The sequence below is a fragment of the Pristis pectinata genome, chromosome 26 (assembly GCF_009764475.1).
Source record: "Pristis pectinata isolate sPriPec2 chromosome 26, sPriPec2.1.pri, whole genome shotgun sequence".
Classification (NCBI taxonomy): Eukaryota; Metazoa; Chordata; class Chondrichthyes; order Rhinopristiformes; family Pristidae; genus Pristis; species Pristis pectinata.
The window spans coordinates 16,753,131-16,772,233 of record NC_067430.1 but is presented as its reverse complement, the minus strand read 5'-3'; the positions used below and the strand labels follow the sequence as shown (position 1 = coordinate 16,772,233).

The following is a 19,103-nucleotide window of genomic DNA, read 5'->3' as shown; positions in this document are numbered from 1 at the left end:
GGTAGGTTAATTGCCTACAGTAAGTTACTTCTTAGTGTAGGTTAATTGCAAAAAGAATCAAAGGGGAGTTGATGGGCGTGTGTGTGGGAGGGAGGGAGGGAGAGAGAGAAGTTGCAGGAGTACAGGGAAATACACGAAATGAGCCAATCTGATGGCTCCCTTAGAGAGCTAGCATGGACTCAGTGAGCAGAATGGCCTCCATTTGTGTCAATGAAAGGATAAAGCAAGGTGAAAGAGTAGAAGTTACATTACAGATTCTGCTTGGAAACCTCACCTAAACAGCCTCTTGGATTAAACTTGGGAGCAGTGGAGATAGGGGTTACTGCTCGGGAACAGAGAGATGGCGACTATGGGTAAAGATTTTCAGGACCTGGAGTGATGGTGGGCAGGAGCGTTATGGGAACTGGTATTTGCTTACGCTCGTGGAAAATGACCATTTATTTTTTGTTTTGGTGTGATTAGGAGCTCTGGAAAGTCACAGCAGGAGCTTTTGCTGGACCTAATGTGGTCAATTTGGCCAGAGCTCCCAGCCTATGGACGCAAGGCCGCACAGTTTGTGGATTTGCTGGGATACTTTTCACTCAAGACTCCACAGACTGAAAAAAAAGTAAGGAATGTCAATGGACTGTGCATAATATCTGTAAATAGAGCAACTTCCTTTTCTCTTAGGGAATTGGCAGCTCTACATGTTCTTGCATCACTTTTGAGCAATTTAACAGTCACTTTTTTCCATCCCAGCTGAAAGAATATTCACACAAGGCAGTAGAGATTCTTCGTACTCAAAACCATATTCTCACCAACCACCCCAACTCTAACATTTACAAGTGAGTCATTTATTTGTTAAATGCCCATTGTTGTCACAAACATACACTTTATTTATGCAGAATTGTATTTAATAGAAAAAGCTGCAATAGTATGGTTTCTTGTCATTTATAAAGTTCTTAATGGCATTTTTCTGATTTTACTTCATCCCAGCATGCTGTCCGGTCTGGTTGAGTTTGATGGCTACTATCTGGAGAGTGATCCATGTTTAGTTTGTAATAACCCTGAGGTGCCATTCACTGTGAGTATAGTTGTACACCTGGTATAGTGTATGACTGGGATTGCCATACATACACCAATAAAGTCTTCTCTTCCTCTTGGAAAGGTTTGCACTGTTTCTGTATGTTTAATCCGTGTTGTTAGTTTCCCACCATTGACAGATCATTAAATAGTCTCCTCAGCATAATGACTTGTGTTTGGGTCATATAGAGATATATTGATACTGTGGTGTATCTCAAACCAAACCAGGTTGCAGACAATAAAATCTGAGTCACATTTCTTATATTTGGGGAATGACCAAGAACATTGTAACAAGAACCTGGGTAACTAAGAGGATCGATGAAGGCATGGTGGTGGATATTGCCTTATGTGGTCATTCATAAGGTATTTGACAAGGTAATGTGTGGTAGGCTCGTCCAGAAGGTTAATGTACATGGAACCCAAGAGGTAACAGTAGAATGCATAAGGAATGTTGATGGACAGAAGGACCTTGGGGTTCAAGTCCATAGTTCCCTGAAAGTGGCAATACAGTTAGATAAGGTGGTGAAGAAGGCTATGGTATACTTGCCTTCATAGATCGGGGCTTGGAGTATAAAAGTTGGACATTATTTTGCAACTTTACAAAACACTGGCAAGGCCACATGGGGTATTGTGTGCAGTTCAGGTTGTCACAGTTTAGGAAGGAAGTGGTTCTGCTGGAGAGAACACAGAGGAGATTAACCAGCATGTTTCCTGGACAGGAGGACTTTAGTTATGGGAGAGAGTGGATAAACTGAGCTGGTTTTCCATGCAGCAAAAGAGGCCGAAGGGGTGACCTGATGGAGGTATATAAAATTATAAGAGGCATAGATAGGGTAGTCAGTCAAAATCTTTTTCCCATGGTAGGGGTATCAAAAACAAGAGGGTATAAGTTTAAGGTAAGAGGAAGAGGTTTTGTTGGATTTGAGGGGAAGTTTTTTTTTAGAGTGGTTGATATCTGGAATTCACTGCCAGAGGAGGAAGTGGAATCAGATAGAATCACTACATTTAAGAGATATTTAGTCAGGCACTTGAATAGGCAAGGTGTAGAAGGAAACAGACCTAATACAGGAAAATGGGATTACTATAGAGTCATACAGCACAGAAACAGTCCCTTCAGCCCAACTGGTCCATGCCAACCAAGATTCCCATCTAAGCTAGTCCCATTTGTCCATATTTGGTCCATATCCTTCTAGTGTAGATGTGGATCGGCATGAACAGGGTGGGCCAAAAGGCCTGTTTCTGTGCTTACAACTCTGATTACAGCTTGTACAAAACTATGCTGCCTAAATTTCCTATTACATTGACATTATCTCATACTTTGTCCACATGAATTTAAGCTACCAAAACTTTGTAACTTTCTTTCAGAATATAAAACTTTCATCAATCAAGGTGGATACTCGCTACACAACTACACAGCAAGTAGTAAAACTGATTGGCAGTCACACAATCAGCAAAGTAACTGTAAAGATCGGAGATCTGAAACGTACAAAGATGGTTCGTACCATCAACCTGTATTACAACAACAGGACTGTTCAGGCCATAGTAGAACTAAAAAACAAGTAAGTACATAGCTATGACACTTATGTGTGTGTAAGTGATAATAAATAATTATTTTGTTTTAGATTTTCCCAAAGCAACATAACATGGTTCGGTGTGAAAGTAACTTTGTGCAGTCTGCAGATTTGATATGGAAATTCTGGGTGTGGCACATGCTGTGCAAATGTTATTTTGCAAGCATTTAATTTGAATGTTATCTTTTGATTTAGTTGTGGTAATCTTTTCTCATTGTCTTCCATTTGTTATCTCCCCTCTGAACTTCCTGCAGTCAATTTGGTTCTCATTTGTATTACTAACTTGGCATATGTCACATGCCATTTTCTCTGCTCTGTTTCACTACCTGTCATTCAGGGAGACCTGGCTTTAATTTCCCTATCCTTTTCTTTTATGGGAATGTATCTAAATTCTACCTGAAGCATCTCTACCTTAAAGGCGTCCCATTGTTCAATTATAGCTTTGCCCACCAGTTCATTTCCAGTTTATCTGATCACCTCTCATCCCATTGAAATTGGCCATTCTACGTTTAATTACTTTTAGGCATTGGGGTGGTCTATCCATTTTCATGATTTTTTAAATTCATTTTCATGATCTGGATGTTGTTGGCAAGGCAACATTTATTGCCTGTCCCTTACTGCACTTGATAATGTAGTAGTGACCCACCACCTTGAACCACTGCAATCCCTTCTGGTCAGGGTACTAGTGTGGAGTGTTTGGATGTAGATTTCTGGGATTTAGACCCAGCAATAACGAAGATCAAAGACGTATTCCAAGTGAGGGTAGTGTGCAATTTGGAGGGGAATCATCAGATGGTGGTTCTTTCATGTGCCTACGACCTTTGTTGTCCTCAGAGGCAGAGCTCACGGATTGGGAGGTGCTGTCTTAGTAACTGTGTGCTATGGATATACATGCAGCAGCCACTTTGCCCCACTGTTGGGTTGATGAGGTGCCAGTCAAGCAGGCTTGGATGCTATCTTGGATGGTATCAAGCTTCTTTAGGGTTTGTGCTGTAGTCATGTAAGCAAGCATGGTATTCCATCATGGTGGAATGGCCTTGGGGTGTCAGGATCTGAGTCAGTCGCCACAAGAAAACCAGCCTCTGACCTGCTGGGAGATGGTCATTGCCTGGCATTTTAGTGCCATGAATGTTACTTGCCACTTACCAACCCATACCTGAACGTTGTCTGGTTCATAATTGTGAGAGGAGAGAAACTTGGAGTAGAAGGGGAAGATCCAATAGTCATGGTTCCTTTGGGAACCATTATCATAGGTAGATAAAGGAGGAGTTCAAATTCAAGCATACCCAGGTATAAATGCCATGAAAATTAGCTTTTTGTAGCAGTAGCACAGTACATTACAAATGTGACAAGGAATATGAACAATTTGGGTCTGAATTTAAAAAAAAACCACGTATGTAACAATCCCTGGATTACCACCTAAACCTAGTGCAAATTGTTTGAGGATAAATCAGATGCAAGAATTAAATGTGTGGATCAAAGATTGGTGTTTGAAAAATGGGTTATGGGTTTCACTTCATTGAGCCCTGGCACCTGTAATGGGAACGAGGGAGCAACAAACTAGATGCTGGAGGAACTCAGCGGTCAGGCAGCATCTTTGGGGTGGGGGTGTGGGGTGCAGAATGGACAGTCGATGTATTGGGTCAAGACCCTTCATCTGGACTGAAAGATAAAGGAGAGATAGCTAGTATAAAAAGGCGAAGGGAGCAAGAGCTGGCAAGCGATAGGTGGATCCACATGGGGAAAGGTGATAGGCAGATGGGGGAGGATGATTGGAAATAATGACAGAGGCTGGGAAGTGATCGATGGAGGTGACAAAGGGCTGCAGATGATGGAATCTGATAGGAGAGGAAGATGGGGCATGGAATCAAATAAGCGAGGTGGGGTGGGCAGATGGGAACAGAGAGGGGAAGGAGTTTGTGGGTGTTGGATAGGTGGAGTGGGTGGAGGTGAGGTAAGAAACGGTGATGGGGTATCTGGGGTAGGAGAAAAAGGAAAAGCTTGGGGTAGGAGGAACTGGGTAGCAATTTACCTGAAATTGGAGAATTCAACGTTCATGCCATTGGGTTGTAGGCTCTCCAGGTGGAAGATGAGGTGTTTTTCCTCTAGTTTGCATTTAGCCTCACCCCGGCAGTGGAGGAGGCCAAGACAGAGGCTGGTGTGGGAATAGGGAGGAGAATTAAAATGGCTAGCAACCAGGATCTCCAGATGGCCACGGCGGACAGAGTGCAAGTGCTTGGCAAAGTGGTTGTCTAGTCCGTGCTTGGTCTCACCGATGTAGAGGAGGCCACATCGGGAGCACTGGATGCAATAAACAAGGCCGGAGGAGATGCACATGAATGTCTTACTCACCTGAAAGAGTTGGGAAAGAGGGAGCTGTTTAGTTGGGCCTGTCTTTATTTGAATTGGGCTGGAACCACTATCCTAGTAAATTGAATAAGCAGGAATGCATTAAAGGTTTTAAATAGTGGAGAGGAGGCAGATTCTGGTGAGGAGAAATTTAGAAAGTAAAAAAAGAAAAGGCAAATTGATCTTGGAGTGTAGCGAAATAGGTAATAATAACCAGATTCTACTTTGAAGGAGGTGGCAATGGAGTTGATGAATGCACTGGTTACCACCTTTCAGAATTGCATAGATTCTGGAACTGATCCAACAGATTGGAAGGGAGCAAATGTAACCTAACTAAGAAAGGAGGATGAGAGAAAATGGTGAACTGTAGACCAGTTTGCCTAGGAAGGGAAAATGTTAGAGTCTATTATTAAGGACAGGTATTCAACCAGGTTGGGTAACAAGACTTTGCAGTATTGCTACAACATCTAAAAGTTGGCTATGAGAATCTGTGGCCTCATGAGGTAGCAAAAGGCACTATATCGATGAAAATTCTTTAGTAAATGGAAATTATAGCCAAATGTCAGTGCCTGACCTCGCCAATCATACCAGTTTGCTGTATTTTTCTTTTACAGTATAATTCAGAAAGGCTATCATTGGAAATGTTATATTTATAACTGGGTTGAATTACTCGGGCACTACACCTTTTGGGCTTTAGTGATTTATGTCCACATTGCCATCCTCATTGGCTTTTCTTTCTAGGCCTGCTCGATGGCACAAAGCAAAAAAAGTCCAACTAACACCAGGACAGACAGAGGTAAAGATCGATCTACCACTTCCCATTGTGGCATCCAACCTTATGATTGAGTTTGCAGACTTCTATGAGAATTACCAGGCATCAACTGAGACCCTGCAGTGTCCGCGCTGCAGTGCATCTGTTCCAGCTAATCCAGGTGTCTGTGGTAACTGCGGCGAGAATGTTTACCAGTGTCACAAATGCAGGTAAGTGGGCTTTTAAATAACTGACACTGATTTAATGAACATAAATAGTAACATTAACACGCTCAATATTGTGGAGTTCAGAAAAAACTGTCAACTAGTACTGCATAAGTATAAACTTTGGAAGGTGCTAATATATTTTACTAGCTGATTCACTGATCTGTGCCATGTAATAAATCCTAAGGCGGCCACTGTTACAATTTGTCAATCATAATCCACCCAATAATTGATAATGTTGAAACAAAATAGAGTATTACACGTGAAAAAGATATACTACGGCCAGAATTAAATTGATTTAACTACTTCCTATTTTCCACTTTACTGATTTGATAACTCGGAGATCAGCCTCCAAGCCAACATAGCCAACAATGCCCCATAGAAATGGCTATATTTTGCATGAGGTTTACAATCATTTTTGTGTGACTGGCAGATTTGTTAAATACACTGTTATAGGCTGTTCATGCAATCTTCATTGCTGAGCCCTTGCAGCTGCAAAAAAAAACATATATACTGACCTGTGTATATTCAACTATATCATGACCTTTAGACAGTCTGCAGTTTGTGTATTCAATATGTTCTTAATATAATCTCCAGCATGTACTTTTATTTTTGAGATACCATGCAGTGGAAAAGAATGAACTTAATTGTGTTAATGCAGGTTAGTTTGTTTGGGATTGATTTTACACCACGTTAATTGAAAGGCTGTGGTTAATTTTGAATGCTGACTTTGCAGATCCCAGTTTCTGATCCTCCTGGATTCATTTGAACTGGCACGGCAGTTTGCTAAAAGTGGTTTCTGGCAGACAATAACCAGCATTTTCATAATTCCTACTTTCTGTACTATAGCATGACTACACTTCAAAAAATACTTCATTGGTTGTGTGTTTTTTGATCATCCAAAATTTGTGAAGGAGATGAGATAAACACTGGTCTCTTTGGCATCCATCCATCCTCATCCATATCAATAAAAACATTTCTTTAGTAGCAGGTCTCATGAGGATATATCATTATAGATACTTGGTTTTAAGGAGAGAGAGACATTTAGATTTAAGGAGGGAATTTCACAACTTAGAACTAAGACAGCTGAAAATACAGCTGCCATAGGTGAATTGATTAAAAGTGGTATGTGCATGAATTCAGAATTGCTGTAATACAGAGATTGCAAAGGCTTGTTAATCTGGAGGAGGTTATTGAGATACAGGTGGGTTGGCATGAGAACTTAAACAAAAATGTGGACGTCAGCCACAGTTGAGATCTCAACTTCTTGGACTAATACCTAGAGTAAGTTATTATCACTTTAAGTAATCCATATGGTATCTTTACAGATCTATTAACTATGATGAGAAGGATCCATTTCTGTGCAATGCATGTGGCTTCTGCAAATATGCACGGTTTGATTTCATGCTGTATGCCAAACCATGTTGTGCAGTGGATCCAATTGAAAATGAAGAAGACAGAAAGAAGGTGAGCTAACTTAAGTGAATATTTTAATGGGGTTTCAATCTCTATTAATCCTGTTGTGCTTTTTTTTGTTCCAAATTGCATGAGTGTATTGTTGAGGGACTTGTTAGACTACAGTCTCTTTTAACATATCTTATTTTCTCACTTATTAATAATTTAACTTTGTTTTATTTTGCAGGCAGTGACAAACATAAACACTTTATTGGATAAAGCTGATCGTGTTTATCATCAGCTGATGGGACACAGGCCACAGCTTGAAACTTTGTTGGTGAAAGTCAGTGAGGCTGCTCCTGAGAAACCGCAGGTAAAGAAGGGATGTGGTTATTTGCAAGGAGGCCTTAAACAGTAGCTTTCCCTTGTATATGATGAACAGCGTGTTGCCAGGCACTTTGCTGAACTTGGTAGAGCAGAGGAATATTGTTGGGAGAGGTAATTGAGATCTGGGTTGAAAAGATAAGATTTGAGGGGATACTTAAAGGTTGAAAGTAGTAGATTGGAATTGTCTTTGAAAGAAGGAATTCCAAGTTCAAAAAATAATTATCAAACATTCGAAAGTGAAACAAGCTTTCTATTGAAATGTGTTCTATGATGAAGCAGTGAAGATGTCTCTGCCACATTTAGTTCACCATTTTTGGCAGCTATATTTTAACATTTGCGGACTGACACCTAATTCTAATACTATAGAATTTTTTTGTCAGACTGTCGTCTCACCACATCAAATCATGTCATGCATTGGATCCACCCTGCCATTTCATAGAATTATTAAGTGCAGGAGGAAGCCACTTGGTCCTTTGTGTTTATTCTTGCTTTAAAAGGTTTATCAAATTTATTTCTATCTCCGTTAGATTCCTCAAAACCAACATTTTTTTCCTTTTTTAAGGATTTGTACAATTTTCTTTTTAAGACTTAATATTGAATCAGCTTCCACCATTCTTTTCAGCAGAGCCTTCCACATCACACCCATTGCATACAAAAAAAATCTCCTTTCAAAACCCCCTTGCTTTATTGTCAATGTTCATTAATCTATTATTGCTGGAAACAGCTTCTTCCTCCCTACCAAAAGCCAACATGCTTTTAACATGAAATTTCCCTTTATCTTTCTTTGTCTATGGAGAACAATTCCAGTTTTTGTATTTTCGCCACATAACTTAAGTCTTCCATACCTGCTGTCATCTGAGGAAGTACAAAATCTTGACATCCTTCCTGTGGTGCCCAGAATTGGACACAGGACTCTAGCTGAGGCCTAAAGAATGAATTATAAAGATTTAGCTTTTATACTTTATGCTTGGTTTTAAAGCAAAGGATTCTGTTTGTGTTTGCATCAACTGTGGAATCAGGCTAAATTTTGATGAAGTACTAGACTTACTTGTAGGTCCATGCTTGTTTTCCAGGATGATTCCAGTGCTGTTACTGGAATCAGCTCAACTGCAGCAAGTGTGAATCGCTATATCCAGCAACTGGCTCAAGAATATTGTGGAGACTGCAAAACATCCTTTGATGAGTTGTCTAAAATCATTCAGGTAGCAAAAAACTTCAGGATGTTTGTTCAGCACATGTAATATTGAACCAGAATAATAAAATTTAATGCAATGAGTAGTAAGGAAATGATAAAGTTAAGTATTTTATTATGATGATAGTTTGACGATAGATGTTGTGGATTTAAAAATGTGTTCTATCTTTGAACATTTTTATTTGGACAGAGATCAGTCAGATTGAACATATAATCTAACAGTTTAAAAGACTCCAGCAGTTTGAATGTTTTACTTGTTTGGCAGAAAGTTCTGGCTTCACGGAAAGAACTGCTGGAATATGATCTTCAGCAGCGGGAAGCTGCTACAAAGTCTTCACGATCTACAGCTCAGCCCACATTCACCGCGAGTCAGTATCGAGCACTATCTGTCCTTGGCTGTGGGCATACCTCTTCAACAAAATGTTATGGCTGTGCCTCAGCTGTTACTGAGCATTGTATAACACTGCTTCGTGCCCTCGCTACAAATAGCACCATCAGACAGATCCTGGTTTCTCAGGGTCTTATTCGTGAGCTGTTTGATTATAACCTGCGGCGAGGCACAGCCTCAATGAGAGAGGAAGTCAGACAACTGATGTGCTTGTTAACGAGGTATGTAGGCTAAGCAATTTGTGTTATATGAGAGAGCAATCAATAAATGAGATCAATGGAATGTTAGCTCCATAAGGCACTGGGTACTGCTGGTTAGACTATTTAACATTGACTTCTGAGACTTTCATTTCAAAATGTAACAGAATACAATGATTTACCCAAACTCTCTCTTTCTCAACCTCAGCTGTTTCAGTTGTGCAGTAATTTGAATCCAATTGTTAGCAGCCACAGCACAGTTTGGTGTTGAGTTAAAAATAGAAGAGACGTTCTGAGTTTTAAGATTTTACACTGGCAATATCAGAATGTCTGCTTTTATTTTAGTTTTAGGAATGCTGCAGACACCACCCAGTGACCTCAGAAAATGGAATGTGCATCACATACTAACCACTTAGATTTTTGAGTATAATATGCAAGACCAGGTTTCTCAATGGACACTCTGAAGCCAGATGGGAGGTGGCTGCACCTACTTGTGCTCATGGCTTTTGTGAATGGAAAGAAAACGCTCAAGTTGTCAAATCTCTGGCACCATCTTTTATTTTAATTATGTAGTCCAATGTAAGTGTTAGGGTACTCTAAAAGTTTGCTGAAAATTAATTTTTGATCCAAAGTAGTGGAAACATTGGTGTTTAAATATTTCTACTTCATTAAACAAAAACTGAGCCATTGTTTTTCTTCTGTATTTTCATCAGAGCTGATTTATGGTGCAGTCCATTTCTTGTCTGCAGGAGTAGCATAGCTGCACTCACTGCCCTAATTGTATCCCCAGTGTAAGCATCAACTTGGTCAATAATCCTTTGCACATCTTCATTAGTCCAGGATCTTTAAATAAAACACATCATTTTTGGAGTCAACTGAGTGCAGAAGCTCAGGAATAGCTCAGAAATGCTTTGAGGTTCACTGGTACATTCTATACAAAGATTAAATCATTTTATCTAATCTTCACTGTGTTTCATTTTGATTAATTACCTGTGTGTGTATGAAAAGTGCTGTTAATTATTGCAGTTGTAAGGAGACTGTCAGCAATTCTACTTTTTAAATTGCCTATAAATCTTCATGTTCTTAAAGATAGACAAAGCAATGATAGCACAAGCATAAGTTTTCAGACTAATGCTTCACCTATTGGTATGTTCTATTCTTGTCAGCATTAAGGAAAAGTATAGAAAGAACAAACTTGCATTTATAATGAAACTGTAACATTGTAAAACATCAAGAAGCACTTTTTACAGCTGCTTTATCAAATAAGATTTACCATTGTCAGATAAGGAGATATTAAGACATGGTTGATAAGATAAGATATCTCTATTAGTCACATGTACATTGAAACACAGTGAAATACATCTTTTTGCATAATGTTCTGGGGGCAGCCCGCAAGTGTCGCCACGCTTCCGGCGCCAACATAGCATGCCCACAACTTTCTAACCTGTACGTCTTTGGAATGTGGGAGGAAACCGGAGCACCCGGAGGAAACCCACGCAGACACGGGGAGAACGTACAGACAGTGGCCGGAATTGAACCTGGGTCACTGGCGCTGTAAAGCTTTACACTAACCACTGCACTACCATGCCTGCCTGGTCAAACAGGCAGGCTTTAAGGAAAATCTTAAAAGGATGAGGGCCAAAGAGTGCTGGGGAAGATCTGCTGAAGGCATGGCACCTAACTAAAATCCATAGTATTGTCATCTTATGGTGGTAGGACTAGATAAGATAATAGAGGTGAGGCCTAGAAGGATTTTAATGCATGATTTTAAATTCAGTTTATCATTAAATATTAGTGGTGATAGATAAATGGAACGTGGTCTTGGGTATAGGCAGAAGAATTTTGAATCAACCTCAGTTTACAATGTGAGGCAGAAGGTTGGCCAGCAGAGCAATCAGGTCTTGAGGTAACAACTGCATTATTGAGTGTTCCAGCAGAAAATGATCTGAGGTAGGGCCTGAGATGGACAATGTTAACAAGGTGGGAGAAACCATTCATTGCAATGGGAAGAATGTGAAGTCAGAACCTCAACTTGGGTTAAAGAGGATGGCAGAGTATGAATCTTGTTCAGCTTGGGACAGTAGCCAGGTAGAGTTTGCATTACCTTGTGTGCACCAGATGTCTCATCGAAGGAAATAGTTCTTAAGTTTAGTTGTGCTTTTCATGCCAAGGAAACTAACTTGAATGCAGAAGAGTCTAACAAATGACCAATGGATCTGTTTTTGTTGTGTTGAGAGATAATGTTAGTCAGCTTGTCTGTAGTATTTGTGGCTCTGCTTTAAATAATGACAGATGTTCTTTTAAATCATCAGGAAGACAGAGCCTTGATTTAGCATCTCATCTGAAAGACAATCTGATAATGCAGCATTCCTTTGGTCCTGTCAGTCAAGATTATATGCTCAGCTCAGGTTTGATCCTGACCTCTGGCCCTGACTGTGGAGTTTGCATATTGTCCCTGTGACTGCATGGATTTCCCCTAGGTGCTCTGGTTTCTTCCCACATCCCAAAGACATGCTGGCTAGTGGGTTAATTGGTCCCTGTAAAGTACGCTTAGTGTAGGTGGGTAGCTGGAAAATAGGGGGAGTTGGTGGACATGTGAGAGAGAATAGGTTGTAGGAAAATAAGTTGGGGAATAGGACTCTGAGAGTTGGTATGGACCAGTGGCTCAAATGTCAGCCTTCTCTGTCATAAGGAAATATGAGAAATATAAGACTTATTGACTCTGCAGCAAAAATTCTGACAACTGAGCCAAGCTGCCATTTCGTGCATTAGTTAAATATGTTTACTAGCTTTGTTAAGCATAGCATTTATATGGCTGCCATATTTTGCTCTGTATTTGCAGAGACAACCCTGAGGCAACACAGCAAATGAATGACCTAATTATTGCCAAGGTTTCAACTGCACTGAAAGGTCACTGGGCCAATCCTGATTTGGTAAGTAAAGTTGGGCTTCAGGTGCATTGATAATCCAAGCGCAAGTTACACCAGTTTTGTGAACATTTCAGCACAAATTCACTTACAAATTCCCAAATGCAAAATCTGACATTAAACATCATAATTGAACATGGAATCTATCTCAGGTTATTGAGAGATGCAAAGAGGAGATTGCTGGGACCTTGACAGAGATTTTTGTATCCTTTTTAGCCACAGGTGATAACCCATTGGATTGGAGAATAGCTAATGTTGTTCCCCGATTTAAGAAGGGCAATAGAGACAAACCAGGAAGTTATAGGTCGGTGAGCCTTGCATCAGTGATTTTAAAAAAAACATTATTGGAGAAGATCCTAAGGGATAGGATCTATCCACACCTGGAAAAACAGAGACTTGTTAGGAATAGTCAGCATGGCTCTTTGTCATGTCTTACAAACTGGGTTGAGTTTTTTGAGGAGGTGACAAAGATGATTGATGAGGCTAGGGCAGTGGATGTAATATTTGTGGACTTTACTAAAGGTTTCGATAAGGTCTCTCATGGTAGGCTAATCCATAGAGACCTGGTAGATTGCTTGCAAAATTGGCTTGGTCATAGAAGACATATCAGGTGTTATTCTGACTGGAGGACTGCGACTGGTGGTGTTCCTCAAGGATCAGTGCTGGGACCTCTCTTGTTTGTGACATATATAAATGACTTGGACAAAAATGTAGGTGGGCTGATGAGCAAGTTTTCAGACAACACAAACGTTGGCAGAATTGTGGATAGTGAGGAATGTTGTCAAAGGATTCAGCAGGACATAGACCAGTTGGAAATGTGAGCAGAGAAATGGCAGATGGAGTTTAACCCGAACAAGTGTGAGGTGTTGCATTTAGGGAAGTCAAATGTAAGAGGAAAGTATACAGTAAATAGCAAGACCATTAGGAGCATTGATGTACAGAGGGATCTTGGGGTACAAGTCCATAGCTCCCGAAAAGTGGAACACAATTAGATAGGGTGGTAAAGAAGGTATACAGCATACTTGCCTTCATTGGTTGGGGTGTTGAGTACAAAAATCGGGAAGTTATGTTGCAGCTGTATAAACTTTGGTTAGGCCACATCTGGGGTGTTATCTGCAGTTCTGGTCGCTGCATTACAGGAAGGATGTGGAGGCTTTAGAGAGGGTGCAGAAGAGTTGATCAGGGCATTGCCTGGATTAGAGAGTATTAGCTATGAAGAGAGTTGGACAAACTTGGATTGGTTTCTCTGAAGCGTTGGAGGCTGAGGGGGGATATAAAAGTATCTAAAATTATGAGAGGCACAGATAAGTCAGAGTTTTTTTCCCCCCAGGGTGTGCAAATGTCAAATACTAGAGGGCATAGATTTAAGGTGGGGGGTGGAAGCGTAAAGGAGATTTACAAGGCGAGTTTTGTTTTACACAGAGAATGGTAGGTGCCTGGAACACACTGCCACGAGAAGTGGTGGGAGCAGATACAATAGCAATGTTTAAGAAGCATTTAGACAGGCAGGGAATGGAGGGATATAGAACATATGTGGGCAGATGGTATTAGTTTGGATTGGCATCATGGTCGGCACAGACTTCATGGGCTAAAGGGCCTGTTCCTATGCTGTACCGTTCTGTTCTATTACTTCAAAAAATATTTCATGATTGATTTGAGAAGTAACTTGGTTCAGTTTAATTATTATTAAAAAAGGCTTCTTCATAAATGAAGCAAAAAAAGTGTCTCCTGCAATACCTGTCTTTAACTTAATGACTGAAGATAATGTACAGAATCATATTCCAATTATATTAGAGAAGGATTGTTAGCTTAGTATATTAAACAAAAATTATATCTAGAAATTTTACAGTGAGTTTATTGTGCCCAGTGATCTGACTCAGGTTTTGGATCCTCCTCAAAGATGTGCAAATAAACTCTGAATGGTAATTAATTTGATCTGGTGTATGATCAATTTTGTGGGCTGTGCCTTTTTTTTGTTTAGACTTGTACAAAAGGTTGTGGCAGTGCTGTTTGCATCAAATGTGGTTTGGTCATAAAATACTCCAATCTTCCAGGCAGTCTATGCTGATTATGGCTAAATTGTACTGAAATAAACCTTTGAAGACTTAAATTCTACCCCGTTGTATTACCTGATTGCTCTTTCAGTAACCAAGGTGCTCAGCAATATTGTTTTTAAAATTCCATGTTTGATGACTGATCTCAATTGGAGCAACAGTGTAAATGCTTTATTTGACCTTGGCACACTTACCTTGGGAGGAGGTAATCCGTGAGAATTTTCTCTGGTGACCTTCCAAGAAACTAGGGTGGCATGGAGGCATGGCACTTAAGTTACTAGGATAGCAGCTATATTTTGAACCATTGATCCAGAGATAGGAGTTTGAATCCTGTCATGGCTCAAACAGTTAAATAATCTGGAATTTAAAAAAAAGTGGACTCAGTAACAGTAACCACAAAACTACAGGATTCTCAAATAAACCCATCTGATTTCCTGATGTCCTTTAGGAAAGGAAACCTTCCCTCCTTACCTAATTTGCCCAACATATAGTTGAAACACAAGCACCTCCTGAGTTCAGCAGCAATTAGAGATGAATAATATATTATCCATATTTGAATATTTAAAAAAAATAAATCAGACTTAACTCTAATCTGTTTTGGGAATGCTCTTTCATGCTAACTGAGGTTTGCATTTTCTCTTGTTGTCACCACGGGCATTTCATGAGGATGGAATTTGCTTTGCATTGTATGTATATTACAATCTAGTGATGCACCAGTTCAGAACACAAACTATATGGGAAGAATTAGAATGATATTGGAGGATGCTAATCAGTGAGAGACTGCTGAGACCTAAGAAGGCTGTCAGAATTAGCCTAGTTATTCACAAGGTCTCTGACTTGCACACATGCTTGTTTATTCACTGTTAATCAAGTAAACAATTTCCCCCTCCTTTGACCTGAAGTTTTGATTCCACTTTCAGGCCAGCAGTCTTCAGTATGAGATGTTGTTGCTGACTGATTCAATTTCAAAAGAAGATGCATGCTGGGAACTGCGACTCCGATGTGGTAAGCATAACTCGTGTGATTGCACAGTAATGCTTGTGGTACCAATCATTATATTTCTGGGTTAAAATGCAGCATTGTCATTAACTTCAAAAGTCTGTTTTTCCATCATTACTAGATCCATGTGACTTCTGAACAACATAATTGAAATTTTTTTCCTTTTGTACCTTTTTTCTCCCCTTCTTTAGCACTAAGTCTGTATCTAATGGCTGTGAACATAAAGACCCCCGTAGTGGTTGAGAACATCACTCTGATGTGCCTGCGTATTCTACAACGACTGATTAAACCACCTGCCCCAACTAGCAAGAAAAACAAGGTGCGCCTGCTAACTGGTGATCTACACCTTAAATCAGTATGTCTGCTCTTTGACTGAACATGTTAAACCAACTGATTCTCTGTCTGTCAGGTTTATTTTTATGATCCCTATTTGTTTGACAGGACATCTCTGTTGATACACTTACAACTGTCAAACCTTATAGCAATGAGATACATGCACAGGCTCAAGCATGGCTCAAGAAAGATCCCAAGGCATCATATGAAGCTTGGAAGAAGTGTCTACCTGCCAGAGGTAGAGAAAGTTATTTGTGACTTGTGCTTTTAATATGTTACAGATTTTAAGAGCCCATTTCATAGTAGGTAGTTACATTATTCTAAGCATTCTCATATCTGTAATGGAAAGTAGAGTGGTCTTGTTAATTTATACTTTGGTAGCAGATTTCTGAGAGTCTTTGAAATCCTATACTAATGGTTATTGTGTCTGCAGTGGATTCCTGTAGCTGAATTACTTATTAGTCATAACATTTCTTAAAACAACTCTAATTGCCTCATTTTCTCCAGCAGTAACTGACGGGTTTATTTATTTAAATAATCTCTAATGATTGAAACTGTTGGCTGAGTTTTTGTTCTTTTGATCTTTCTTTTGTTTCATTCAATCCCACTGTAGGCTCTAGCAGGGAATTAATGCCAAATCTCTGTCAGTTAATGAGGAATATGTTAGAAAAGTATAGAATTACTTATGACAACTGATCACCCATTTGGCAACACCTGATGGTGTGTCTGAGATCAGGAGGAAAGTGAGCAGAAATTATTAGTTAGAATTTACATTCTACTATGGCACAATATGTTTGATTATCTCACACTGCACCATTAACTGTACAATGCTTCATTGTTGTTTCCTTGTGAATTTTAACTGGATGTGCCTGAACACATTGAATCTAGTAATTAATTGAAAATGGGTCTGACAGCCAGCACCAAGTCTGTGCAGTTCTGAACAAATCCCAAAGCTGAATAAAAATCTTAAATGGCTCTTGTTTTTTCATATATTTATAAAGAAACAGAAGAAGAATAGGGAGCAATCCCATTCCCAGTCTCTATTTCCATGTATCCCTAAAATTTATTCTTTCTTATACATGCCCATCGACTCTCCTTTAATTTTTTTTCCCCCACTAACCCAAGTTGAGGGGTAACTTACATTGGCTCCCTGAAAGCTGGTATGACCGCCTTCTTTTCTTTATAAATATAAGAAAAAGTAAGAGCAAATTAAGATTCTTATTCAGCTTTGGCATTTGTTCAGAACCGCGTAGACTTGGTGCTGGCTCTCAGGCACATTTTCAGTTAATTACTAGATCGAGCATGCTCAGGCACATCACTTCCAGTCAAAATTCACAGGGAAACAACAATAAAATGTTTCTGAGAAGCACAAAACAAATGATGGATTTTACAAATGTTGCACAACAGGAAGTGGGTGCATTAATGGGTTTATTTTCAATCTGTTTTGTTAATTTGAAGTTTATCAGCTAGGTCTTTCTGACAAATGATTGTGTTGTTGGAAAGCTTTCACCTCTGGACTACGCACAAAAAGTGCTGGAGGAACTCAGCAGGTCAAGCAGCATCAATGGAGGGAAATAAACAGTCAACGTTTCAGGCTGATACCCTTCATCAGGACTGGAAAGGAAGAGTGCTGTGTCTCCATTTTTCTGACTTCTGCCTTCTTCCTTTCCAGTCCTGATGAAGGGTCTTGGCCCAGAATGTCGACTGTTTATTTCCCTCCATGGGTGCTGCCTGACCTGCTGAATTCCTCCAGCACTTTTTGTGTATAGCTCCAGATTCCAGCATCTGCAGAATTTTTTGTGTCTCCATCTATGGACTATGCACGTACCACCAGACTTAAAGACAGCTTCTACCCCACTGTGATAAGACTATTGAACAGCTCCCTCATACAATGAGATGGACTATGACCCCACGATCTACCTTGTTGTGACCTTGCACCTTATTGCACTGCACTTTCTCTGTAGCTGTGACACTTTACTCTATACTGTTATTGTTTTTACCTGTACTACATTAATGCACTTTGTACTAACTCACTGTAACTGCACTGTGTAATGAATTGACCTGTACGATCGGTACGCAAGACAAGTTTTTCACTGTACCTCGGTACAAGTGACAATAATAAACCAATACCAATTTGACATTTATTCTCTCCCCTGTCAGGTCTGGACACGGAAGGAAAGACGCAGAGTAAAACTGAGCTGCGACACCTTTACCTCATGGAGAAGTATGTTTGGAAATGGAAGCAGTTCCTGAGCAAACGGGGGAAGAGGAATTCTCCACTAGACCTCAAACTAGGACATAATAACTGGCTCAGACAGGTATTAAGGAGAAGTGGTAACTAAATATAGGATGTAGGTTTGAGGGTAAGGTTGATGTTGATCACTCGGGTTGTAATATTTCAGCTGAGGAGTTCATTCTTTTGATACAGCTTTATGTAAAGGTCAGAGGTATTAAGTTCAATCTGAAGGCAGGACCTTGCATCGAAGCAGAATATACTACATAAGTATTTGCCATGAGTTCGCTATAGTAGAATGGGGAAACCATGGCTAACAGTTACAGAATTACTATGTGGCTTAAAATGTATAAAGCACAAAACCAACAGGATAATTGGTCCATTTGTGGTGAACAAGATAAGTTAAAGACAGTATGAGATCAGAAGAAAAGGCTTATGCTGTTAGCAAAATGATGTTGATTGGGAAAATTTCAGCGTTCTGCAGAGGTCCAAGACATTGATAAGATAAGGGAGAGTAAAGTACATAAACAAGCCAATGGGCAACAGAAACAGTCTTCACAATATTCTATAGATATATGAAAAGGAAAGGATTAGCTAAATTTATTATGGGTTCCTACTAACTGAGACAGAAATTATATTGAGGGAGTAAGGAAATGGAAGGGAAATCAAACTAATGTTGGGTATCTGTCTTCACAGAAGTAAAAACAATTTTGGACTGAATGAGGAGCTAATGAAAATTATCAGCAAAAAAAAATGTATTGAAGAAGTTAATGGAGCCAAAAACGAATAAATCCCCAGGACCTGATAAATTGCATTCCAAGGTTTTGAGAGGTGGCAGTGGAAATGTGTGGAAGATTCGGAGAGATTTCTGGAAGATATAGACAGGTCAACGTAATGGGCAAGGACATAGTGTATGGAATATAATGTGGAAAAATATGAGGTCATCCACATTGGTAGAAAAAAATAGAAAAAATATATGTGGTGAGAGACAGAAGTGTTCAGGAGGATCTGGGTTTATTTGCATATGAATCACTAAAAGTG

At 39.7% G+C, this 19,103-nt stretch overlaps 1 protein-coding gene across 11 annotated transcripts in view; it reads left to right on the top strand.

The window, feature by feature from the left end:
* ubr4 (ubiquitin protein ligase E3 component n-recognin 4) overlaps positions 1-19,103 on the top strand; it is a 166,950-nt gene that overhangs the window by 110,065 nt on the left and 37,782 nt on the right. For 7 of the 11 annotated variants that reach the window (XM_052039092.1, XM_052039091.1, XM_052039087.1 and 4 more), the window contains 14 exons: positions 463-607; positions 739-824; positions 976-1,063; positions 2,428-2,621; positions 5,724-5,963; positions 7,286-7,424; positions 7,600-7,725; positions 8,813-8,941; positions 9,197-9,540; positions 12,359-12,449; positions 15,418-15,502; positions 15,688-15,851; positions 15,938-16,067; positions 17,990-18,147. In XM_052039092.1, the coding sequence (XP_051895052.1) occupies positions 463-607; positions 739-824; positions 976-1,063; positions 2,428-2,621; positions 5,724-5,963; positions 7,286-7,424; positions 7,600-7,725; positions 8,813-8,941; positions 9,197-9,540; positions 12,359-12,449; positions 15,418-15,502; positions 15,688-15,851; positions 15,938-16,067; positions 17,990-18,147 (2,119 nt within the window). The remainder of the gene's footprint in view (positions 1-462; positions 608-738; positions 825-975; positions 1,064-2,427; positions 2,622-5,723; positions 5,964-7,285; positions 7,425-7,599; positions 7,726-8,812; positions 8,942-9,196; positions 9,541-12,358; positions 12,450-15,417; positions 15,503-15,687; positions 15,852-15,937; positions 16,068-17,989; positions 18,148-19,103) is intronic. The other 4 variants (XM_052039094.1, XM_052039093.1, XM_052039089.1 and 1 more) reach the window with 1 other exon arrangement.